This window comes from Ascaphus truei (genome assembly GCF_040206685.1).
Source record: "Ascaphus truei isolate aAscTru1 chromosome 13 unlocalized genomic scaffold, aAscTru1.hap1 SUPER_13_unloc_1, whole genome shotgun sequence".
NCBI classification, from domain to species: domain Eukaryota; kingdom Metazoa; phylum Chordata; class Amphibia; order Anura; family Ascaphidae; genus Ascaphus; species Ascaphus truei.
Window position 1 is genome coordinate 1,163,931 of NW_027453845.1, and position 27,171 is coordinate 1,191,101.

Below are 27,171 nucleotides of genomic sequence, written 5' to 3' on the forward strand. Positions count from 1 at the left end.
TGTTAGAGGCTCACACTTAGTATAGTTGTCAAACATTAGGCCTGTATTATTAAAATAGTGTGTTTTCACAAGGAAGCATGAAGTGTATGTTTTTTGTAAATACATCTATACCAGTTTAGATAGTACTATATATATACACACACACACACACACACACAGTGTGTGTCTGTGTGTGTGTGTGCATATATCAATACATACTACATATATTTTAGTATAAATTCAGAGATGTTCTTGAAACAAGAACACATAAATGATTAAAGGACAACATTACAATGGCCACCAAAGGTAAGTAATATTTAACACAAAATCCTGCTGTACACGTACAAGAAAGATGTTTGCAGTTAAATAGGTGCTTTTATAATTGCATGAAAATAATATGCACATGCAATGATTACATCAATTAACACACCCAAATGCAATGTTTTGCTGCAAAGTCAATGGCAGCTTCTCTAAACTTAGCAACTGGCTCCTGGTGGAGCATTACTGAACAGACGATTAATACATCAATATTTATAACACTATTCATTAATTAGGAGTGTTAACATTTCCAAAAATTCACGTGTACAAGAACATACTTGAAAGTTTGGAAACAACACAGTCTTCAGCATACATACAATAGTAATTAGATAATCTGAAGTCAACAAAACAAGGCCAAAGACATATTTTGTGAATTTTAAAATTTATTTTTTTTGTTCTTTTTGCGAGCGAGTAACAGGCCTGCTTGTTGTCTCTTGAATTTTCCTTTTTCTTTTGCCACCAACTTTAGGTACAACAGAGCCACTTTGAGTGGCCTCTGGCACTTCACGGGCAGGGCTTGTGGCCAGTGACTCACCTACAGGGCTTTTGGGCAGTGACTCACCTACAGGGCTTTTGGGTAGTGACTGTTCACCTACAGGGCTTGTGGCCAGTGACTCACCTACAGGGCTTGTGGCCAGTGACTCACCTACAGGGCTTTTGGGCAGTGATTCACCTACAGGGCTTTTGGCCAGCGATTCACCTACAGGGCTTTTGGGCAGTGACTCACCTACAGGGCTTTTGGGTAGTGACTGTTCACGGACAGGGCTTGTGCCCACTGACACATGTGAGCAAGTTGGTAGACACTGCACAAGTGATGGTTGGTCTGTTTCATGTGTGTCTTGTTTTGTTTTTGTCGCCTCCTTTGTAGGTGTCTGCTGCTGAATTTGTACAGATGGCAGCGGTAGGATGTCATCAGGAACCTGCACAGCAATGTCTGCTACTTGACCGGTAACATTTGGGCCTGGTGAATGAATATCAGATGAATGTGATGAAAACTGACCTGCATGAACAGATCCTGGCTGGGAGGTGTTGAATTGTGGTACATTAGTCATTCTCCAGTAATTAGCTTGTGTTTGCTGAACAACTAATGCTTCGAATGAGGTGTTGATTTTTTGCAACTGTTTAGGCACTTCAATGAAGACTCTGTGGAGATGTGCCAATTGTGAAACTGTTTCTTCCTGCAGTGCAATCATCCTTTCCAGCACTGTCATCAGGTCAGAATGGCGACGATTTTCTGCTTCCACAATTTTTCCCTCAGAAGCTACAATTGCATCATATGTGGTATTTGCTGGACGTTTTGGCGGTAAAACAGTTTCAATTGGAACCTCTTCATGGTCACTTGCTTGTATTTGTGTGTCTATGGCGGCGGCGGCGGCATCATCATCATCATCATCATCATCAAAATCCTCTTCATCATGTTCTACAAATAAATGTACACATTATTAAATGGCATGTTAATCTCTGCTGTGTTACTATGTAATTGTACTGTGTCATAAGTAACAACTAACATGTTTCCATACGTTTTATAACCTCACATTAAAAACTACCTTGACTTAAGAATAATGTTTGGACTCAGTATGAAATATGAGTGAATGAAAACTTGCTGTAAACTCACAACTCCTACATGATAGTTAACATCACTAACACAATACAAGTTGCCTTACACTTCATTTTCACTGACACTAAGTAATCCTATTTAAAGAAGATGTGCAAAACAAATAATGAACATGACAACATAACATATAGAAGAGCACATATTATATGGCCACCAACTGATACACTCACCTTCTAGGTGTGTTGAGCTGGCTGACCCAGGTGAAGACACTTGTTCAGTCTCAGGTGACACATGTCCTTCAGGGGCAACTATATATAACAATAACATAAGTTTTACATTTACATGTGTAAATATTGAACAAACAGTTATTGTATGTTCTGTATTTATGAGTACCTAACAGCATCATTTCCTTAACCCAAAATGTGTGTGTGAAAGTGAACATAAATAGTTGTAATAACAATGTGCATGCCTGTGTACTTAGAACTTTTGAGTTCCCTAACATAAAACATACTATGTTCCTGCAGTAATGCGTGAGGATAAATAGATAAAATTTGTACATAAAAATCATATGTTGTGTAGTGATATCAGTATCATAATGTACATAACTATCATGAGATGACCATTCACAATGGTTATCATGAAGGTGGTCATATTGCAAAAAGTGTTGTTTTTGGTAGAGGATATGTGTGGTACATTAATATAAGATGTGGCACACCTGAATGTGGCTGTGACTCAACAAGACAACACATGTAGTGTGTGATAATGTGTCGTTGATAGTAGTAGTTCAACTATAGATATGAGTGAACTAATGTGTGACGTACGCTTTGATAAGTAATGAGTTGTTGGGGCATTTAGTAGCTAAAGTGAAGCTTTCAAATGAGTGTGATTAACTTCAGTTGTGCTAGTCAGGTTGTAAGAACGGTATTCACTTCCCCAAAAAGCCTAATCAGCCACACCTTTCAATTACTTGAAACAGGTGAAAATGGTGTGAACTAAGTTGACCCTAAAATGAGGCTGTAATTAGTGTGTGTGCTGAACCCCACCCCCTCTGTTGAAGTGTATGCTGTGATGAGATATTAATTGCAGCTGCTTTAACACAATGGTAGATGAGCTAAATAGTCGTGTGCAGTTTTTAAGTTATGAAAACAATGACATAAAATATGATACGTGTGCCTCATTATGCTGTCTGTATATGAGTTAAAGCAAAAATGGACCTTTTCATAAACAACTATAGATGTGTTAGTGCAAGTGATGTTTGTAGGCCGTTGCATGCAATATATTTGATGCATGCTTAAAATAGGCAGTAATGTCATGTTTGTCGGAGTAAAATAAATAAAATACACAATAATATTATACATATTTCTGTTCTGTACCTGTAGCTAGTAATAATTTCTGATTAACATGTGTTACACATGTGTACTACCCTGTTGTTCCCCATCTTCGCCCACCATCAATTGCTTCCACTGCAGCAATGCATTTTGGGAATTCACATGTAAATGAGCACGCAATGGCACGTGCTATATTAGTTACTGCTTTTAGTAGGACTACAACATATATGTCTATTTTGAGATATATATATATACAGAATCAGACATATACATATATAGATGCAGGTATGCTTATATTGTGAAGACAGTATAAAAAGCAGTGTAACTATGCAAAATAACTGTAAGCAACGACACGCCTAGTACAGTAATATTTCTCACCTGGTGGAAATTGTGAGGGGTAAATTCCTATATCACGGTCACCAGGTAAGCCTTCCACGACGACGGGAAGTAATTTTGCCCGAAGCAGCTCCTCCAATGGACTTAATATGAGACGTTGTGGTGTGGGCCCACCTCCAGTGCCAGTAGCATGCACGCGTTGGTGTTGTATTTTCTTTTTCAATTTGGACCTAATATCATCAAATCTCTTGTGACAATTCCGCTTGTCCCTCACATGATTCCCACACGCATTGACACCAATGACTATTGTGTCCCACATTTCTTTTCTGCTTGCTGAACTTGTCCGCCCTTGAAAAACATATAAAATATATGAGGTAAATGATTAATAATAGAAGCACCAGTTTCCTACACTGCTAGCTGTTCCAAGAGATAGCAAACATGCTGTTTTATGTGTAATATGTGAAGCACATGAGCATTCACTACTAAACCTATACATGTAAGCAAGGTTGCATTCATATTGTATGCAGTTATGGCAAATTGACCGCCTGTGTTTAGTTGTCCTTGTAAGGCATGATAAAAAGCTGTGTTTCCAGACTAATTAACATAGAAAGATATTCTGAACCCATATTTGCATATGAACAAAACTCAGATGACCTAGGATCACATGTATTTGAATAATAAATGTAAAGGTACACTTACCTAGTAAATGTCCATATATACTGTCATAGTGCTCCAGAATGCCAGTGACAAGAGCTGTATTTTCCTGGTCATTGAAGCGAGGATTACGTGGCTTCTCCACACGTTTCTTCCGAGCAGGTTTAGGGTCAGAGCTTGGCTGGTGCTGACTGGACTCTCCTTCTTCCAATGGAAGAGCCTCCAAAAGCTGCCCACCAGCAAGCACGCCACCACCATCCACCCCATCAGCAACTGCGCCACCAGCAGCACTCACAGCACCAGCACTCCCACTCCTAGCACCAGCACTCCCACTCCTAGCACCAGCACTCCCACTCCCAGCAACAGCACTCCCACTCCCAGCAACAACACTCCCACTCACAGCAACAGCACTCCCACTCACAGCAACAGCACTCCCACTCCCAGCAACAGCACTCCCACTCCCAGCAACAACACTCCCACTCCCAGCAACACCACTCGGTGCACCAGCAACATCACTCCCCTGAACAGTACGTTCACTCCGACGCGTACTCGCACGAGTAGCACTCCCACTCCCACCAGCATCACTCTTCCCACGCTTTGCGGGCATACTTCCAGCACTCACAAAAAACAGACAACTAATGTACAGCCAATCACACGAAACACTTCCACATATAAAACAAGACAAAGATGTAAACAAAACAACAATGGACAAAGCTCACCCAATACACAACAAGTCTCTCCGTCAATATGCAAATGTTCAATCAGCCAGCTCTGTGCGTCTCTCTCTCTCTCACTCCCAACAACACAGAGAATGATTAGCAGTACACGTTGCCTTTAAATATGGCGCGCAATCCAATACATGCTTGTTTCGCCTGATTCAGCAAGATTTGTGATTGGGCAACCTATCAGCACCCCGCCACGCACGCCGATACACCTGTGTGTGATCGGCTAATCATCGTGAGAGTGGGCGGATTTGTTTTCGGGTTGATTTTGAATGTATTCGGCACTTACTGCATACGGAGAGGAAAAATCGCCATTAACATGACTAATCGGTAAGCTTGCCGATTTCACTTAATCGACGCTTACTGCATGAGGCCCTTAGTGAGAAACACAGAGAAAACAATACAGACCGGCGCCTCAAATGTCCAAAAAGGAAAATAAGTCCAAAGATGTGCTGCAGTGTCCAGTACAGGTGATCCAGTTGCCAGACAGCAGACTCCACAGCAGCAACCGTGGTATATAATGCAGGGAAGATAAAGAGAGAAATCATAGTGTGACACTGCATATCTGAAACATGTAACTCACACACACAAGACATACACCACTAACAACACTGACAGAAAGGCTGACAATATAACAGAGATTTATTAGAACAATTACTAAAAAATGGCAGTGAACTATGGAGCAGGTCTAGGATCCGGTGTGTAAAAACCGGAATCCTACTTACAACAATCCAGAGTTTTCAGGCAGTGATAGCAGGAGATGCAGTCCGGTATCAGCTGTTCCTAGGCGTGTGGTACTTCTATAATGGCCGCCGGCGCCTCCTCTGATAACTCTCAGGCCGGGCGTCTCTGCAGGCCAACCCTCGCGAGATTTTCCGTCCGGAATGACGTCACTCGCTGGGTGGAGCTATTCGCCGCTTACTGCTTGCCACACGTCTCTGCCGTCGGCTGGAACTAGGGATTGATGCAGGGGTCCGCTCCTTATGGTGTTCACTAACGAAGTGATTCTCTAAAAACACCCAACGCGTTTCGTGCGCATGCGCACTTCTTCAGGGGTAATTAGCACAGTCCAAGCTTGCCTTATATAATGGCAGGTGATACACAATTGGGGGAAATAGATTGTCTCTCAAATTGATCTTATGACAATCGTGATTGGTTGATACTCCTGTCACTCATGACGTGTGCTAAAAAACGACAGCCTAACATACACATAATACAATATATAACATAAAACTCACTACAAATACATTTCATATGTACAATATCCTGACAATCATGAAATAAAGTTTATTACAATTCATTAACATTACTAGATATTTATCTATCCACCATTGATGTTGCACAGTTTTGCACCAATCCTGCACCCACTATGTGCAAAATAGCTAATGATGCAGTTAATTCCTATATCTTATACTATATTAGTGAAAGCACTGTATGCCTGCCTGCCTGCCTGCCTGCCTGCCTGCCTGGATGTCCGGTGTCCCTAGGGGAAATCTCATTGGTCCCTTGGCCCGCCCCCGCACACCTCTCATTGGCCTGAGGCGGAGCGACGGGCCAAAGGACACACAAACACACACACACACAGGGACACACACATGGACACGGACGGGGACACACACACACAATCCCCTCCCGGTGCCCCTCACTCTCCCCCGTCAGCTGGACCGCACCTCAACTTCCACACCCCCCCCACCCTCCCTGTGCCCGAATTTACCCGGAGTCCCGTGTACACACACACACACATTCCCACCCCCCCCACCCCAAGCTCACACACCTCACCCCCCCCCCCAAGCTCATCCCCCCCAAGCTCACCCCCCCCACCCCCCCAAGCTCACACCCCGGCGCCGCTACAGTCAGCGGGGGAGCGGAGCGAGCGCCCGGTACACACACGGGGGAGCGGCCACAACACGCGGCCTCCTGCCTCACATCCAGGTGGGAGCGGCCGGATGAGTGAGGCAGCGGCCGGATCAGTGAGGCAGCGGCAGGATGAGTGAGGCAGCGGCAGGACGGGTGAGCTCCCCCCCCCTCCACATGCTACGTGCTGCTCTTGCCCCTCCGCTCCCGGCTCCCCCCTGTCACCGCGTGACAGGCCGCGGGACGTGAGATGGGAGGGGGGATGCCCCTCCGCTCCCGGCCCCCCCCTGTCACCGCGTGACAGGCCGCGGGACGTGAGATGGGAGGGGGGATGCCCCTCCGCTCCTGGCTCCCCCCTGTCACCGCGTGACAGGCCGCGGGACATGAGATGGGAGGGGGGATGCCCCTCCGGTCCCGGCTCCCCCCTGTCACCGCGTGACAGGCCGCGGGACGTGAGATGGGAGGGGGGATGCCCCTCTGGTCTCGGCTCCCCCCTGTCGCCGCGGGACGTGAGATGGGAGGGGGTATGCCCCTCCGCTCCCGGCTCCCCCCTGTCACCGCGTGACAGGCCGCGGGACGTGAGATGGGAGGGGGGATGCCCCTCCGGTCCCCGCTTCACCTTCTCCCCACCATTGTCCCCGCTGCCTGCGCAGGAGGATGGGGGGGGGGGAGCGGGTGTTGGTGCTGGTGTGTGTAATTGTGTGAGACTGTGTGTGAGTGTCTGTGACTGTGTGTAAGTGTCTGTGACTGTGTGAAACTGTGTGGAAGTGTCTGTGACTGTGTGTGACTGTGTGTGACAGTGTGTGTAAGTGTTTCACAGTGTGTGAGTGTGTGTAAGTCTGTGTAAGTGTCTATGACTGTGTGAAACTGTTTGAAACTGTGTAAGTGTGTGTGACTGTGTGTGAGTGTGTGTAACTGTCTAATATTGTCTGTAACTGTGTGTGTATGTGTGGTGCACTGTGCAGTGTGAGCAATGAGCAGTGTGTCAGTGTGTGCAGTGTGAGCAATGTCCACTGTGTGTGCAGTGTCAGCAGTGTGTGTGCAGTGTGCAGTGTGTGTCAGTGTGAGCAGTGTGTGTGCAGTGTGAGCAATGAGCAGTGTGTGTGCACTGTGTGCAGTGCGAGCAATGAGCAGTGTGTCAGTGTGTGCAGTGTGACCAATGAGCAGTGTGTGTGCAGTATGCAGTGTGTGTCAGTCTGAGCAGTGTGTCAGTGTGTGCAGTGTGTGCAGTGTGAGCAGTGTGTGTGCAGTGTGTCAGTGTGAGCAATGAGCTGTGTATGTGTGTGTGTGCGCAGTGTGAGCAGTGAGCAGTGTATGTCAGTGTGACCAGTGTGTGTGCAGTGTGCAGTGTGTGTCACTGTGAGCTGTGTGTGCGCAGTGTGCGTCAGTTCGACCAATGAGCAGTGTGTGTGCAGTGTGTGTGTGCAGTGTGCAGTGTGCAGTGTGAACAATGAGCAGTGTGTCAGTGTGAGCACGGTTCACATCCCGGGCAACGCCGGGTCTCTCAGCTAGTATATATATATATGTCTAACTTCAAATGAATAGTAAAAAAATAAAAAATAAATTTGAATAGGGAAATAGAGGGGGGAGCAATAAAGAGGGAGCAGAAAAAGAGGGTGAGAGGGTGAAGAAATGTGTTAGAAGAAGAGGGTGGGGGCTCACATGGCCACTGACACTGTTGGCACTGATGGAGACACTAGAGAGGGTTGGGGTTCCTTACAATGCATTGATCAAATACATTGTAAGGAGCCCCAACCCTCTCTAACAGCGCGTCTGAAATCTGCATTGTAAGGAATCCCAACTTTCTCTAATAGCGCGTCAGAGATCAGATGCATTCAAAGGAGCCCCAACCCTCTCTAATAGCACGTCTGAGATCAGATGCATTGTAAGGAACCCCAACCCTCTCTAATTGTGACCCTTGCACTCACCACGAACAAGGCGGACCCCCGGTACTGAGGTGGGAAAGTAGAAACTGCGCACCCACAGCAGTGGAGGCACGCCTGGATTGTCAGCGTAGCCGGGTCGGGGTTGGAGAGAGAGGGTAGTCCAGATACTTGCCGCGGTCATGGGGAGGAGCCAGTAACGGTAGATGTCCGTTGTGCCGAGGTCGAGGGTTGGAGCTGGTGGGTTAAAAGAATGTCCTATATCCGTGGTCAGGGATGGAGAGATGCAGGTAGTCGAGGGCAAGCTGGGGTCGTTATACAGAGAGAGTCCAAGAGTCTAGCCGGGTCGGTACACATGAGGTCAAACTGAAAGCAAGAGAGGCAAGGCACAGCAGGAATGTAGGAACACAAGGCTACTATGGTCTATGCTCAGCAATTTGTAACTGAGCAAGCAGAGATTAAATAGGAGGACTGGAGCAATGAAAGTGAGAGGCGGAACGGAGGTGTGGCCCCCGCGGGAGCTGTGATTGGACGCAGAGCGCAGGAGACAGGTGGGCATTGTTACGGGTGTTGTGTCGCAGCTGGGGAGTGGTGCACGATCGTCCCGTGAGCGCACCGCGCGTGAGTGACACGTGACGCGAACGGGGGGTGGGACCAAGCTCCATAGAGATGTTTGAAAACCTCTGTGTGCGCGTGCGTTTTGTTGCCGGTCATTTGATTAGATGAGTTATTAAAAGCAAATTGTGTAGTTACTGTACCCTCTCTCCAGTTCATTTATTTTTTCGTTCCGGTTGTGCATCGCACATTTTTCACTTTGTACTATCTCCCTAGCGAACAACACACCAAAAGGTGCCCTGCAGCAACCCACAGGAGCAGGATTGAACTGATGCACCCTTTGATAACCATGAGTCTCCACTTTGTTATTATTGAGGATAGAGTCTATGATATTGGCCGACTAGCAAGTCTACAGTTATTGATTTAAAAAGTTAACTAGGTGCCATTCCATGTGAACATTTACAGCTGATTTGTGATAGCTCAATAACAGAGCAGAACCAGCTAGGCACCATCTTTTCTACATGTATATACTGTAAACCCCTAGACTGATCATTTACACCATTTATAAGTGGAGTTGGTAAGGATACCTTTCTATTTATGAGACAAAGGATTGGACATTACTGTAGTGTTTTTGATTTAAACAAACAGGGCCCCAAATCTACTGTTGGGATTGTTTTTTGGAGCCCCAGATTTGGTCTTTGGACTTGTTTTTGTCATAGTTTATAGACTGCTTGCTCACTGGATTGATTGTACTTAATATGTCATACCAAAATATTACACAACATATGAATTTATAGTCACAAATAGATTTTGCGAGAGTGTACGCAACAGCTCTACTCTGGGGGCCATGATGTTCACTTTTAAATGTCACATCTTCTTTAATATACACTAACGCAACATAGAGCGCTCCCAGATGGTATCGAATTGGTCTAACTGCATCAATACGAGACTCCCAACGTGTTTCACAAACTCTCTTTAGTGTTAAATTGGGTAAGGATTTTAAAAGAATGATCTATCTGTTGGTGGACCTGGGGAAGAAATTATACAACGGTTGAATTAAGCCCAAAATTTAAATGGCACCTATATTGGGTTTGGCAGTGTTGTTAACCACTAGGTTCAAATAATGAGAACTACTGTACATGGTACATAAAACGCACGTGGGTTCATGTTCAACATGTCTTTGAACTCCATTATGCTTTCCCCGCATATTTGCAGCATTGTCATAGCTTTGGCCCTGCATATTTTCTACATTTATATTGAGATCCAATAGTTCCTTTATTATCCAATCACTTAAGATGATGTCATTTCTGCCAAAAAATAAAATGGAAGCCATCACATGGTACATCCACCAATTAGATTGGTGGATATATCATTTGTCAGTCAAATGTGATGTCACAGGCCTTATATAAGGTCTGTCATGTCTTATTTGACCCTAAGAAGCCGTCCGATCAACATCTCCCGGACCTGTGAAGAAGAAAAAACTACTCACCCGGGCCTACTCTTCAAGCAACTGAGGATCATGGACCCACCCTCCCCATGGATTTCTTTCACCCCCCCTCCCCATGTCTCTTTCATCCCCCCATGTCTCTCTATCGCCTCCCTCCTCATGTCTCTCTATCGCCTCCCTCCCCATGTCTCTTTCACCCCTCTACCCATGTCTCTTTTTCACGCCCCACCCCATGGCTCTCTTTCACCCCCCTCTCTATGTCTCTTGCACCCCCTCCCCGTGTTTCTCTATCAACCCCCCCCTACAAATGTCTCTCTATCACCCCCCCTCCAAATGTCTCTCAATCACCTCCCAATGTCTCTTTCACCCTCCCCTCCCAATGTCTCTTTCAACCCCTCTCCCCATGTCTCTTCACCCCTGCTCCCATGTCTCTTCACCCCTGCTCCCCATGTCTCTTTACCCCTGCTCCCATATCTCTTCACCGCCGCTCCCCATGACTCTTTCACCCACTCCCCATGTCTCTTTCACCTGCTCCCCATGTCTCTTTCACCCCTCCCCATGTCTCTCTTTTAAACCCATTCCCATGTCTCTATTTCATCCCCCTCCCTATGTTTCTCTTTCACCCTCCTCCCCTCGCCATGTCTCTTTCACCCCCCTCCCCTCGCCATGTCTCTCCTTCACCCCCCTCGCCATGACTCTCACCCCTCCACCTTCCTTCCACATGTCATAAACTCACACACACACACACTCACACTTAACAATTCTTGGTATATCTATAGAGGGTATTACTGTGCATCTGTATTCTTTTTTAGTATAATGCTACTAGTAGTAGTACTTTTTTTTTTAAACAACTCTGAATTAAAATTTTAATGTATCATAATGTAACAATCATTTTTTGTTTCTATAGCAACCATTTACAAAGTCACATCCCCTTCCTCTTTTGAAACAGGCTCTGGCAACCCCTACCCCCCTTTTTTGAACACTGCCCTCTCCCTAGCTGTGCAAAACTCAATTGTATCCAGTGACTGCCTGGTCACATGATCACCCCAGAGAACTTTGCATTTTTGGTCCTCTTCTGCTACACTGGCAACCATTTAGTGAACCCCCGAGCCGAATCTTCACCGATCTATCGCAACTTAGCTAATTACTTATCAATGTGTGGATTGTATTGATGCACATATCAAAGGGATTTTTTTTTTTAAACGACAGCTTGGACTGCTGCTTTAAAGGTGGGCAGAGTAAGTTTGGAAATGGGGAGGAGTCACAGACCTCCAAACAATTTAAATCTGCGCACACAAACCCATGTAAACTCAACCCCAGACCCACCTCACCATATATATTTGTCTTAAGGAGTGCTACTGGGTATGTGACATTGTACAGTATAAACACAAGGAAGAGAAGCCCAATGCAACATGATCCTCCGCCGACTTAAATTTAACATGTCAAAAACAGAACTCCTTATATTTCATGCCAAACCTGGCCCTACTACCACCTTCCACATTACTGTTGGAAGAACTACTATACATGCAGTAGCCCAAGCACGCTGCCCTGGGGGTCACAGACTCCTCTCTCACATTCAAAAGGTAGCTAAACCTGTCGTTTTTTCCTCCGCAATATTACAAAGATACGCCCTTCCACTGTTGCTCGACAGCTAAAACTCTGACACAGACCCTCATTCTCTACCATCTCAAATACTGGAACCTTCTGCTGTCCGGTCTTACTGCCTCTCACCTGTCTCCCCTACAATCTATCCTAAACGCTGCTGCCAGAATCACTCTACTCTTTCCTAAATCTGTCTCAGCGTCTCCCCTGCTGAAATCCCTCTCCTGGCTTCCTATCAAATCCCGTATCTCACACTCAATTCTCCTCCTCACTTTTAAAGCTTTACACTCTTCTGCCCCTCCTTACAGCTCAGCTCTAATTTCTCGCTATGCACCATCCCGACTCTTGCGATCCACCCAATGATGTCTTCTATCTACCCCTTTTGTATCTAAAGCCCTCTCTCGCCTTAAACCTTTCTCACTGACTGCCCCTCACCTCTGGAATGCCCTTCCCCTCAATACCCGACTAGCACCCTCTCTATCCACCTTTAAGACCCACATTCTAACACATCTGCTTAAAGAAGCATGTGAGTAGCTCCGTGGCTGATACTATAGACCGCATACAAAAAGCTTGGCCCATTGCAGACGCACTTACGAGAACGCCCTCCTACTGTCTCTGTATGTTCCACCTACCAATTAGATTGTAAGCTCTTCGGAGCAGGGACTCCTTTTCCTAAATGTTACTTTTATGTCTGAAGCACTTATTCCCATGATCTGTTATTTGTATTATTTATTTGATTGTCACGTGTATTACTGCGGTGAAGCGCTTTCTACATAAATGGCGCTATATAAATAAAGACATACAGTACATACATACATACAACATCCAACATGACAAAGCATATACTGTAGTTAAATATTTATCTGTTTCTCTCTCATATGTGGGGTCTGACTTACTTATCTCTCTCTCTCTCTCTCTCTCTCTCTCTCTCTCTCTCTCTCTCTCTCTCTCTCTCTCTCTCTCTCTCTCTCTCTCTCTCTCTCTCTCTCGTATCATCAAGAGGGTAATCTAAAGTTAATTTGCAGAATTTCAATAACCCTTGGCATTTGTAAATAATTTCTTTAGTAAATAAAGAGTTCAATTAAAAATAGATACATTTTATTGAAGAGTTTTAAATATATTCTTAGTAAAATATGTTACAAACTGACTTATAAATATAAATCTTATTTACAGATAGTCACAGAGCTTGGCATCAGTTACAGATTAGTCAGGGTTTTTTTTTTTTTGTGTTTTAGGGCCTAAGTAGCTCATGGGGGAAATAAGTCTGGATGGTGGGTATCCGTAACATTTGGAGATGTTATGATCCTCCTGCCTCTGAACAAAGCACTGTAGCCTCCCATTGGAGGTATGTTGACAGGCTTACTCCCTCTCCAGTTGTGCTTTCCTTTTCATAGCCTCTCTCTCCTCTCTCTGTTCTGGTGGAATAGGTATGGAGACCTCAAGCTCTTGGAGAGGCTGTTGACAGAAGGATGGAGTGAAGTTGTCCACTCTACTGGGTACATTGATAGGAAGCTGCAGGTTAGAAAGCTGGTGCTGCAGGTTAGAAAGCTGGTGCTTCTGGTTGAAAGGAGCTTGAATGGGGATAGTGGTTTGGCTGACCTTTTTAATGCATGTCACTGCAGCTTTCCGTTCTATGGATATCACTGGGAGGTGTTTGGGATTCTCTATAACTGAAGCTTTGTTTTCCCCACGTTGTTTGATTTCACTGGTTTTAATGCCAGGAGCTGGAATGGGGATAGTGGTTTGGCTCACCTTTTCAATGCATCTTACTGCAGCTTCCTGTTCTATGGATATCACTGGGAAGTGTTTGGGATTCTCTATAACTGAAGCTTTGTTTTCCCCATGTTGTTTGATTTCACTGGTTTTAATGTCAGGTCTTGTGTACTCATGTATTTTAAATAGCCTAGGCCTGGCATTAATACCGACTCCTTTAATTCCAGAAATACTGTCCTGTTTTTTGGCCATGAACCTTTTAATCGCATCAGTAAGAAACCACTGAACATGGGAAGCAGAAGTCTGGCTTTGGCGTCCTTGCATTGGTCCAAGCTTATTTCCAAGTGTAATGGATCCTGCGGGTGCCCCTGGACCTGTGGGACCTGCTTTTTTACCCAATGGGTGAAATACTTGAACAGAGTTAATCATTTGGAGGCTGAGGTTGCTGTGATGGGCTTTCACCTTTCCTTGTTCAGAAGGTTCCAATGACTTCTTGCCCTTCCCTAGGACTTCTGAATTCACTCCAGGCTGATTAGCACTTTTTCTTTTGAGAGCTTTGGGGTAATTATCAGTACCACAAGCAAGCGCTTGCTCAAAACTGAAAACGCTGGTCTGGTTCTTTGTTTTCTTCACTAGCTGCTTGATATTGCTGTTCTGTTTACGTTTGATCCCCATCTCTTGAGGTGTCTTTCGCTCAGGACTATGAGTAACTGCAGGAGACTTTGCATCTTTACATTTGATCCCCATCTCCTGAGGTGTCTTCCGCTCAGGACTATGAGTAACTGCAGGAGTTTTTGCATATTTACGTTTGATCCCGATCTCCTGAGGTGTCTTCCGCTCAGGACAATGAGTAACTGCAGGAGTCTTTGCATTTTTAAGTTTGATCCCCATCTCCTGAGGTGTCTTCCGCTCAGGACTATGAGTAACTGCAGGTGTTTTTGCATATTTAAGTTTGATCCCGATCTCCTGAGGTGTCTTCCGCTCAGGACAATGAGTAACTGCAGGAGTCTTTGCATTTTTAAGTTTGATCCCCATCTCCTGAGGTGTCTTCCGCTCAGGACTATGAGTAACTGCAGGAGTTTTTGCATATTTACATTTTATCCCCATCTCCTGAGGTGTCTTCCGCTCAGGACTATGAGTAACAGCAGGTGTCTTTGCATCTTTACGTTTGATCCCTATCTCCTGAGTTTTCTTCAGTTTAGGATTAATATGAGTAACAGCAGGTGTTTTTGCATCCATTGTACCTTCGCGGCTTTGCTGCATCTTTTCAGATACCTTATTGGAAATGTGGGCACCTGAGAGACAAACACGTTTCATCTTTTTTAACAGAACAGCCTCGTCACCAGATTGTGGGCCATGGGGTGACTTCCCTGGTATAGGAGCAGAAGAATGATTTACTGGCTTTGACATTGGTTTTACCTTCTTTTGCAGTGCAGTTTGAGGGACTTGATCCTTTGCAGCTGAAGAAAGGATCTTTTTCTTCTTTGTTTCCACTGTGGAGCACTTTGGTACTCCCTCAGACTTTGACGGACACTCAATCTTCACTGAACTCAGCACGTTATTACGAACCTTCTGAGCAATATGTGAGGGGGCCTTCACCTCTGAAGATCTCTTCTCCATATCTTTTAACCCACCCCTTTTCCACACTGGCACACATAACTCTTTGTTGCTTTGCACATCAATATGTAACTTTGAGAGGTGGCTCAGCTTCCGAGCTGGTTGAGTTGGGTACATTAGAGGTGGTTCCCTTTTTTCATTAGCAGCAAGCTGAACTGCTCCTTGTATAATTAAACTGGCCTGGGAAATATGTTGGGCTCCAAGCGAGGTCAGACACACTGTAACAAAATCAAAAAGGAGAAATAATCAATTATCATAAATACCAACACATTGTACATTACAACACAAAGGAAGAAAAGCAAACACATGCTTAATCCCTTCAGTATTGGCGAGGACTGGATATTGTAGAGTTCTATATATTTGTAACACTACAGTGGCGAATGACCGTAATTAAAGATCTTTATAACAGGTAATGGTATCGGTCAAGGAGAAGATTTTGAACAATGATTAGTAAAGATTCTCCATATCTCACCTTGTAAGGTCTGCAACACAATGCAGTGGGGAAAGGGAATTAAGCTAATTACACATGGAAATCAGTGCAAAGAACTACTGTACACAATGCAAAATTATGAGAGATATCCAGGTTTTATCACAATAATGATGGTGGAGTGATGAAGACGAAGAGAAGTAGATTTTATTGGTGGGGATATCATTAGTGATAAAGAGGGCAGATTATGATAAAAGGCCAACAAGAGTTTCACAAGTCTCTGTGTGTTATTTGTCAATGGGAAAACCAATACACTACAGTAGATACTCAGTTATGCATATTATCAATTTATGAACAAAGCGGCATTCAACTTAAGGAACATCCACAAACGTTTAGCTGCAATAGCAACAACTGGGGGAAATGCTATGATTTGGGCATCTAGATCTCTCCTTTTTTGCCCCTTGTGCTCCCCCAACTGAACCTGGTTTGCCTTACCCACCTAACACTCCTCCTACTTTTACATTTTCGGCTATCCTGGTTGCTTGGGGATCAGGGGCTGCTGAATAATGAGCCAGTGGATGGGACGGTCTTGGGCTTTTCCCCCTGGGGGAGGTTATTGGCAGCCCAGTGGGTGTCTGTAAGAAGGAGCCAATCTGTGCTGTGTTGCCACCAGTTGGAGCATATTGGCCAGGATCTTGGTGGTATGTCCTATCCTGAACGTGCATTCCTCTAAGGGGTATGAATGGTGGCTGCTGAAGTTGTGCATACTGGGTGGCCATTATACAAGGCCCTATTGTAGCACGTCTTTCCAAATGTGTGTTGGGACGGAAAGTAACAGGCTGCGTTGTGGCTTCTCCCCTAACCTGTCCTGCAAATCCTGTGTGTCCTCCTGTAGCAGTGTGGTAGAATCCTCCGTTCATGTCCGATACACGAGGGTAAGCGCGTGTTGCCTGTGGGATCTGCTGTAGATACATTGGTGTTCCTGCAGACCCTTGTTGCAAAATCATGCCTTGGGCCCCATGTCTGTAGACTTCTGTATTCCTCCCTACTGGGTGGGAGCTGTTGCTCCATGAAGGGTAAGCAGTGGTGACTGCAGGAGCACTGCAGGTCGGTGGAATTTAAATTTAAAAACTGATCTGTAAGGAAGAAAGGTAAAAGTGAAGGGCCAGAAAAGCACAATCAAGGCACATTTCTTTAACACACGGGACTCAACTCCAGTCATCAAGCCCCCCCCCCCCCAACAGATTAACTTTTCAGGATATTCCAGCTTCAGCACAGGTGGCACAATCACTCAATCAGCCTCTGATTGAGTCACCTGTGCTGAAGCAGGGACGGATTGAGCCACCACCGCTGAAGCTGGGATATCCTGAAAGCCTGACATTGGGGGGTTAGGACTGCTTTAACAGACCTGCTAAAAGATATTCTTGATATCAAATACATATGAAATACATACAGATGCTCACTTGGCTTGGTATTTTTATTTTGCCTTTAAAATATTTGGGGTTTTGGTTCTGGTTTTGAATAAAGTTTTTGGTGGTCTTTGTTTTGTTATGAATAGCAAGCACTAACAGGGATAATGGCTTGCTGGGAAAACACATTTATTTGATTATCAATGTTACATACCACTGGGATGTAACACAGACAGAAAACTATTTCTAGGTAGTTTTCAACACAAAGTGGCAACTGGCATATAAAACTTGTGCAGTCCATCACCTGCTTTCATGTCCACCTATGAACACAATGACAAATATAGATGTACCATAGCTTTCGGAACTGGATCTTTAAAAATAAAAATAAAAACATAAAAATTGCCTGTTCCTACTGTGGTATTTTGTGGTAATATTATGGTGTGGTATTCTGAGACGTCTGGTATATTGAGGTATCTGGAGGAGCACTCAGGTCAGCTATATCTGTAAATCAAGTGGCAGATTCTGCCCTCGTTTTGTGGCTTTGTCTTTTTTGGGGCCTTTGTATTACTGTAGAGTAGTGGTTTCCAACCTTTTTTTGGTTAATGAACCATATGTGAAATTCTGAGGGACCCCAACCCTCTCTAACAACAAGTCTAAGATGAGATGCATTGTAATATACCCCAACCCTATCTAATAGTGCGTCTGAGATCAGATGAAGTGTGAGGAACCCCAATCCTCTCTAATAGCGCTTCTGAGATCAGATGCATTGTAAGGAACACCAACCCTCTCCAATAGCGCGTCTGAGATAAGATGCATTGTACTGTAAATTCTTCTGTATTAAATACAATTTTAAAATGACCTGAAAATTATAGCGAACCCTTTAGGGATGCCCGGGGAATCCTAGGGTTCCTAGGATCCGTGGTTGAAAAACACTGCTGTAGACAATAATTTAAGGATATGGCTGAAAGTAGTCGAACATTACACCCCACGGTGTAGAATTGGTCCAATAGTTATTGACCTAAACTTAGGGCAAGGAAAAAGCATGCCTTATACATAACTAATCCTATTGTATACACTAAGGTTCCTGTGTCTTTTTTTACTATCCCATAGATCCCATAGACGTTTGCCGCTTTGACATTTATGCATACAGTACATGTGTTCTTTTCTATACATTACTGTTCAAATCATTTAAGATTTCGAATTACAAGCCAGATATAAAAGTAAATACAATAAAACAAATATGTGTGTATGTATCTATAATAAATCAGTTTTGACATTTATAAAAAAAAATATTATCCAATAAAGGCCAGGTACCTAACCCCCCTGGGTGTTGTCCCTCCCCCCCGCCCCCCCCCCCCACCCCATCCGTCTTCTTTCTCCCATCCATTGATAGGAGTCATCTTATCTGTTCTGAACCCCATAAAACATTGTGAAAGTAAACAGTTCAGAAATATAGATATTATCCATTTCTTTTTGGGTATGTAAAGGTCACGTTGCTTCCTACCTGCCATGATACAGAGTTAAGGTGGAGATAATTAGTCTCTCCGTACAGCGCCACACTTTTCCTATCTCTGAGATGTCCACAAAACTAACGGTTTCCTTCGGGAACTAATTCAAGTCACGCACAAACAAGTTTACATTTGTGTATTTATCTCAGTCTCTAAGGCGATTCCATGATGTCATTACAGAACACTGCTGCTGGCATCTCCTAGGAGGCTCAATGATACTGTCTCGTGATGTCATAATAGAGAAATCAGCTACTGTTGACATTTAATTTCAAGTGGTTGAGAAGTGGTTAACTTGAGTAGCAGGCATAAAAATCACAGCTGCTGTGATACATTGTATTACGTACATTGGGTGACACAAGTACACATATGGACAGTGCCACTGACAGCAGTGGGATCAACATACTGTATCACTGGGTTCAAATGCATTGACTTCATGGCAAGATAAAGTATCACAGATTATAATGAGATGTATCACAGTCTGCGTCTCTGCCCCAGCATGCACCTTGGGGAGAGTCAGTAGGAGGAGTTGGGGAGGAGTTACATGGCAAACAGATTATAATGAGATGTATCACAGTCTGAGTCTCTGCCCCAGCATGCACCTTGGGGAGAGTCAGTAGGAGGAGTTGGGGGGAGTTACATGGTGCACAGATTATAAGGAGATGTATCACATTGTGCGTCTGTCCCAGCTTGCACCTTGGGGAGAGTCAGTAGGAGGAGTTGGGGGGAGTTACATGGTGCACAGATTATAATGAGATGTATCACAAGTTGCATTTCTCTGATACTTTTTTTTAACCTTTTATTTGCCCAAAACAATCCTCCATATCTGAAGTGCCATAAGTCTAACATACCGCGTCAGAAGTAAGAAACTGTTCTTACAGTATATATGCTGCGGCTCTGCTCCAAAAAATAGAGCCATGCGTCTAAACACAATTACTCTATGTTGCTGCATAGACCTTTTATGTCTAATTCCAGCACTGGGGAAGTGTTCAACTCCATTCAAGGGCAGTCTAAACTAAACTACTACTTTGGTACAGCACTGCACTTTGCTTTAATGCTTCAGACATACGCATTATGGGTATTGAATGGGTCCCCCTGCTTATTTGTGGGGGGATAGAGATGAGTCTTTTACAATGAGAGTGCTACTGGATCTATGTTCTATATACAGTGACACCTCGCGGCCTTAATTACAATTTATTTTGGGATGTTTTTTGTCAGTACACTAAAACCTCCTCTTGGATAGACACAGGGGGATATTCTAGTAGCTGGGAGTTGTGCAAAAGCGTGCAGAAAGAGCCTTATCCGATTGGATTTCTAGAACAGCGGTGCGCAAACTGGGGGGCGTGGGGTTTACAGAGGCCCCGAGCGCTTCCCGAAGGCACTTAAATTAAGTGCCGGGGGAGCTGCAGGGCCTCTGTAAACCTTCACTTACCTAGGCTCCGGCGGCTTCCTTCCTGCGTCGCCATGGCAACGCAGCATCAAAATGACGCTGTGAGGTCATGTGACGTCACGTTACTAGGGCAACGTGACGTCATGACGCCGGAAAGCAGGTGAGTGGGGGTTAGGGGGGGCACGGGAGTGAGGGGACCGCCAGTAGGGGGGCGCAGGGAAAAAGTTTGCGCCCCCCTGTTCTAGATTTTGCTCTTCTGTAAGTCCTTCTCGCATGTTCACCCCCTCATCCTCTCACTCCCCCTTCTCATCCTCTCACTCCCCTTTCTCATCCTTTCACTCCCCCCTCCTCATCCTTGCACTCCCCTCTCCTCATCCTCTCACTCCCCATACTCATCCTCTAACTCCTCCATCTTATCCTCTCACTCCCCCCTCCAGATCCTCGCACTCCCCCATCCTCATCCTCCTCTCACACCCCCCTCCTCATTCTCTCACCCACCCATCCTCTCTCACTGTCCTCATCCTCTCACTCCCTCCTCATCCTCACACACCCCCTCCTCATCTTCTCACCCTCTCATCTTCTCACCCTCTCATCTTCTCACCCCTCCTCATCCTCTCACTCCCCCTCCTCATCCTCTCCCTCCCTCCTCATCCTCTCACTCCCCCCTCATCCTCTCACTCTCCCCTTACTCCTCTTCTCATCCTCTCACTCCCCCTTCTCATCCTCTCACACCCCCCTGATCCTCTCACTCCCCCCTCCTCATCCTCTCACTCCCCCCTCCTCATCCTCTCACTCCCCATCCTCATCCTCTCACTCCCCCATCTCATTCTCGCACTCCCCCTCCTCATCCTAGCACTCCCCCCTCCTCATCCTCTAACTCCCCATCCTCATCCTCTCACTCCCTCTTCCTCTCACTCACCCCTCCTCATCCTCTCACGCCTCCCCTCCTCATCCTCTCCTCATCCTCTCACTTCTCCCTCCTCATCCTCTCCCTCCTCCCTCCTCATCCTCTCACTCCCCCTCCTCATCCTCTTTCTCCCCCTGCTCATCCTCTCACTCCTACCTCCTCATCCTCTTACTCCCCCATCATCCTCTCACTCCCCATCCTTATCATCTCACTCCCCCTCCTCTCACTCCCAGTCCTCATCCTTTCACTCCTACCTCCTCATCCTCTTACTCCCCCCTCCTCATCCTCTCACTCCTCCCTCCTTATCCTCTCACTCCTCCCTCCTCATCCTCTCACTCCTACCTCCTCATCCTCTCACTCCCAGTCCTCATCCTCTCACTCCCCCTCCTCATCCTACCTATTCCCCCTAATTCTCTAACACCCCTCATCCTCTAACTCACGCCTCCTCATCCTCTCGCTTCTCCCCCTGCTCTCACTGCCCCCTACTCATCCTCTCTCCCCCCTTCTCCTCTCACTCCCCCTTCCTCATCCTTTCACCCCCCTTCTCATCCTCTCACTCCCCTCCTCATCCTCTCACTCCCCCTTCATCCTCTAACTCACCCTTCATCCTCTAACTCACCCCTCCTCATCCTCTCACTTCTCCCCCTCCTCATCCTCTCACTCCCCCCTCCTCATCTTCTTGCTCCCCCTCCTCATCCTCTCACTCCCCCCTCCTCCTCCTCTCTCTCCTGTCCTCCTCTCACTCACCCCTCCTCATTCTCTTGCTTCACCCTTCATTCTCTCACTCCCCTTCCACTCCCCCCAACACTCCTCATCCTCTCCACTTACTCCACAACCTCTCTGCCCCTCCTCATCATCCCCCTCCTCATCATCTCTCCATGCATCCTCATCCTCTCACTCCTCGTTGTATCACTCCCCCCTCCTCGTCCTCTCCTCACCCCCTCCTCATCCTCTCACTCCCCCCCTCCTCATCCTCTCACTCCCCTCATCCTCTCACTCACCCTCCTCATCCTCATCCTCTCACCCACCCCTCCCCTCATCCTCTCACCCCCTCCTCATCCTCTCACTCACCCCCTCCTCATCCTCTCACTCCCCCCCTCCTCATCCTCTCAATCCCCCCCTCCTCATCCTCTCAATCCCCCCTGCTGAACCTCTCACTCCCCTCATCCTCTTACTGCCCCTCCTCATCCTCTCACCCACCTCTCCTCATCCTCTCACCCCCTCCTCATCCTCTCACTCACCCCCTCCTCATCCTCTCACTCCCCCCTCCTCATCCTCTCACTCCCCCCTGCTGAACCTCTCACTCCCCTCATCCTCTTACTCCCCCTCCTCATCCTCTCACCCACCTCTCCTCAGCCTCTCACCCCCTTCTCATTCTCTCATTCACCCCCTCCTCATCCTCTCACACCCCCATCTCCTCTCACCCCCTCATCCTGTCACTCCCCCTGCTCATCCTCTCACCCACCCCTCCTCCTCTCACCCCTATCCTTATCCTCTCTGCCCTCCCTCTCCTCATCCTCTACTCCTCCTCATCCTCTCACTCCCCCTCCTTATTCTCTTACTCACCTTCCTCATCCTCACTCCCCACTCCTCATCCTCTCACTCACTCCTCCTCATCCTCTCACTCACCCCTCCTCATCCTCTCACTCCCCCTCTGCTGAACCTCTCACTCCCCTCATCCTCTTACTCCCCCTCCTCATCCTCTCACCCACCTCTCCTCAGCCTCTCACCCCCTTTTCATTCTCTCATTCACCCCCTCCTCATCCTCTCACCCCCCCATCTCCTCTCACCCCCTCATCCTGTCACTCCCCCTGCTCATCCTCTCACCCACCCCTCCTCCTCTCACCCCTATCCTTATCCTCTCTGCCCTCTCTATCCTCATCCTCTATTCCTCCTCATCCTCTCACTCCCCCTCCTTATTCTCTTACTCACCTTCCTCATCCTCACTCCCCACTCCTCATCCTCTCACTCACTCCTCATCCTCTCACTCACCCCTCCTCATCCTCTTACTCCCCCTCCTCATCCTCTCACTTCTCTCCTGCTCATCCTCTCTCTCCTCTCCTGCTCATCTTCTCACTCCCCACTCCTCATTCTTTCAATCCCCTCTCCTCATCCTCCCCCTCCCCTTATCCTCTAACTCCCCCCTCCTCATCCTCTCACCCCCCCTGCTTATCCTCTCACTCACCCCTGCCCATCCTCTTACTCCCCCCTCCTCATCCTCTCCCTCACCTCATCCTCCCACTCCCCGCTCCTCATCCTCTCACTCCCCACCTCCTCATCCTCTCGCTCCCCCCTCCTCATCCTCTCATGTCTCCCCCTCATCCTCTCACTCCCCCACTTAGTTAAAAATTGGCCAGAGGTCGGGCCCAACTTCTGCGTATGGTTGCTTGGCCTCCGATTTCTGCCAGGCCTCTGCTGCACCGATCCTCACCGGTCCATGCCGGAAGGAGGAATTATGTGTAATTGTAATAGTGTGTGTGTGTTTTGGGGGCAGAATTGTGTGTGTTTGTGTGTGTGTGTAAGGGGGGATTGTGTGTGTTGTCAGTGGGGCAGGGGGTTCAGTGTGAGGAGGGGGAGATTGAGTGAAAATAGGGTGACATTGAGTGATAGCTGAGGGGAGGGGAGAGTGTGAGAGATGTTGGAGTGAGCGAGAGGGAGGGAGAAAGATAGAGGGGGTGGTGGGGGAGTGAGTGGAAGTGTGAGAAATAAAAAGATAGAGATGGGGGGGAAGAGTGTAAGATTGGGAAAGAGAGAGAAGAAGAAGAGAGAGGGGAGGGGAAGAGTGAGACAGGGGGAAGAGAAATACATTGAGGAGGGAGGTGTCAAAAGGGGGCAGAAAATAGAGGCGGAGGAGAAATAGAGAAATAGAGGGGGGAGCAATAGAGAGAGAGCAGAAAAAGAGTGTGAGAGGGTGAAGAAATGTGTTAGAAGAAGAGGGTGGGGGCTCACATGGCCACTGACACTGTTGGCACTGATGGAGACACTAGAGAGGGTTGGGGTTCCTTACAATGCATTGATCAAAAAATGGAAAGAGCCCCAACCCTCTCTAACAGCGCGTCTGAAATCTGCATTGTAAGGAATCCCAACTTTCTCTAATAGCGCGTCTGAGATCAGATGCATTCAAAGTAGCCCCAACCCTCTCTAATAGCGCGTCTGAGATCAGAGAAAACAATACAGACCGGCGCCTCAAATGTCCAAAAAGGAAAATAAGTCCAAAGATGTGCTGCAGTGTCCAGTACAGGTGATCCAGTTGCCAGACAGCAGACTCCACAGCAGCAACCGTGGTATATAATGCAGGGAAGATAAAGAGAGAAATCATAGCGTGACACTGCATATCTGAAACATGTAACTCACACACACAAGACATACACCACTAACAACACTGACAGAAAGGCTGACAATATAACAGAGATTTATTAGAACAATTACTAAAAAATGGCAGTGACCTATGGAGCAGGTCTAGGATCCGGTGTGTAAAAACCGGAATCCTACTTACAACAATCCAGAGTTTTCAGGCAGTGATAGCAGGAGATGCAGTCCGGTATCCGCTGTTCCTAGGCGTGTGGTACTTCTATAATGGCCGCCGGCGCCTCCTCTGATAACTCTCAGGCCGGGCGTCTCTGCAGGCCAACCCTCGCGAGATTTTCAGTCCGGAATGACGTCACTCGCTGGGTGGAGCTATTCGCCACTTACTGCTTGCCACACGTCTCTTCCGTCGGCTGGAACTAGGGATTGATGCAGGGGTCCGCTCCTTATGGTGTTCACTAACGAAGTGATTCTCTAAAAACACCCAACGCATTTCCCTAGGGAAGGTGTGCAGTGGACTTTTCAACGCTTGCAATTGAACTGCTGAGTATCTTTACCGGTCCGGTATTAAGAACGGTTCCCGTGACGTCATCCGCTGGTCCGCGACTTCAACCGTCCCCGGTGGGAACTAAAAAGCAACTGGTTGGTGTGCACCGGGGGAGAGACCATCGTGGAGTGCCTGATTCGTCAGTTCCTGCAGGCAGTGAACAACGGAGGCAGCAATCTGTTCCAGTGGAGCCACGGAGGGACTTCAACAGCAAAGCAGCGTTTCCTGGTCCTAGGAGCATGAGTATTACTCATACAATGCTTTTAATTGTTTTATGTTTGTGAGTTCATTTTTATTGAGATTTTTGGGAATTAAATATATCGATTTTTGCACAGTAATGCACTAGGATTTGGCGCTTTTTTTTCTTATATTTTTCTATGCAGGTGGAGAGGGAGGTCGTTGTGCCCTTTTAAGAAGCTGCCGGTTGATCCTAATAGTGCTTCTGTCACTCCCCAATTATTGGATCTATTTGTTGGACTCTAGAGGACTATCTGCAATTAGCAGATTAAGGCAAAGTTCACAGCACCACACATATTTTTTTGTATAATTGTATGTTTTAGCTTTTTTTATATCAGACATTCACAGTGCACTTTTGGTATATGAATTGATTTCACTATTCAGAATTTATTATAGTAGTATTCATTATATTGATTTATTAATAATATGTTTATATATTTATGATTTTTAATCAGTTAATTCAATTTTATATATCCTATATTTCTGGTTTTCCACACACAAGCGCAGACCCTCATTGTATATATTATATATATATATATATATATATATATATATATATATATATATATATATATATATATATATATATATATATATGTCTAACTTCAAATGAATAGTAAAAAAAAAACACCCAGATCGAAGTCTATATTAAGTCCATTAGGAGAGAGGGTTTTCAGTTCGTAGATCCAGTAAGCTTCTCGCCTACTAATCTGTTGTAATTGATTACCCCCCCTCCAATTCACTTGTGAACTTTCTATAGCTTGACATTTCAGTCCAACAGGACTTTTATTATGGTGCACGCTGAAGTGGTGCGAAACACTATGTGTGGATAAACCTCGTCTAATGTTATAAATGTGCTCATATATCCTTCTTTGATAGCACCTGCCCGTCCTACCCACATATTGTAAGCCACATGGGCACTGCAATAAATAAATCACAGAAGTGGAGTGGCAGTTAATCAGTGTTTTTATAGTGTAAATTTTATCTGTTACATTTGATTTAAAGGTTCTAGTGTTATTGCTGAAAGTACGAGCTGTGCATTTAGTGCATGTAAAAAAGCCCTTATTTTTACTTGCTATTGTTAGTTTCGAATTGTCTAGAGGGCAACTAGGAGCTAAACGTGTTTTTATATTTGCTGCTTTTGTGAAAATGATTTTTGGTTTCTCGGGAAGGCATTTAGATAATACGTTATCACATAGGAGCATAGGCCAATGTTTGTTAAAAATATGCCTGATCTTTGGCGCCATCTCGTTGTACTGGGTGACAAATGCCACCCCGTTGGTTTGTTCCAGCTCATTTATTTGCTTTTTGCTATTATATTCTAACAGTGTATTCCTCTCAATTTTATCTACCTGTAGAGACGCTTCTTCAAATAAATGCTCCGGATAGCCTCTATCTCTGAACTTGTCTTTCAGCTCACCTGCCTGGAGCGCAAACTCCCCAGGATTTGAACAGTTGCGCTTCAGACGGGTGAGCTGACCCCTAGGGATATTCCGGATCCAACTTGGATTGTGCTGGCTGTCTGCCCTAAGGTAGTTATTAGCCTGCACTGGCTTAAAAAATGTTTTCGTCTCTATTCTGTTATCTGAAATATAAATGCCGAGGTCCAAGAATTCTATATGTTCCTTATTATAATTAAAAGTGAACTTCAAATCCCTATCGTTAAAGTTTAAATACTCAAAAAATGATTCAAGCTGCTCCTGGCTGCCTGACCACACAGATATGATATCATCTATGAAACGGCGCCAGAGCACAAGGTGGGCCCCAAATGGACAGTTGTTCCAAATAAAATCTTTTTCCCAACTGTCCATAAAAAGATTTGCATAGCTTGGGGCAAACCTTGTGCCCATCGCCGTTCCACAGATCTGCAAAAAGAATTG

General features: G+C 45.9%; 1 protein-coding gene across 1 annotated transcript; it reads right to left on the bottom strand.

Moving 5' to 3' along the window:
• LOC142473888 (uncharacterized) lies at window positions 1–25,000 on the bottom strand. The gene is made up of 4 exons (XM_075580828.1): window positions 24,895–25,000; window positions 3,559–3,819; window positions 2,083–2,160; window positions 1–1,717 (listed from the first exon to the last, which is right to left on the bottom strand). The coding sequence occupies exons 1-4, from the start codon at window positions 24,998–25,000 to the stop codon at window positions 681–683; spliced, it is 1,482 nt and encodes a 493-aa protein (XP_075436943.1). The 3' UTR covers window positions 1–680.
• Between the last annotated feature and the right edge of the window lie 2,171 nt (window positions 25,001–27,171).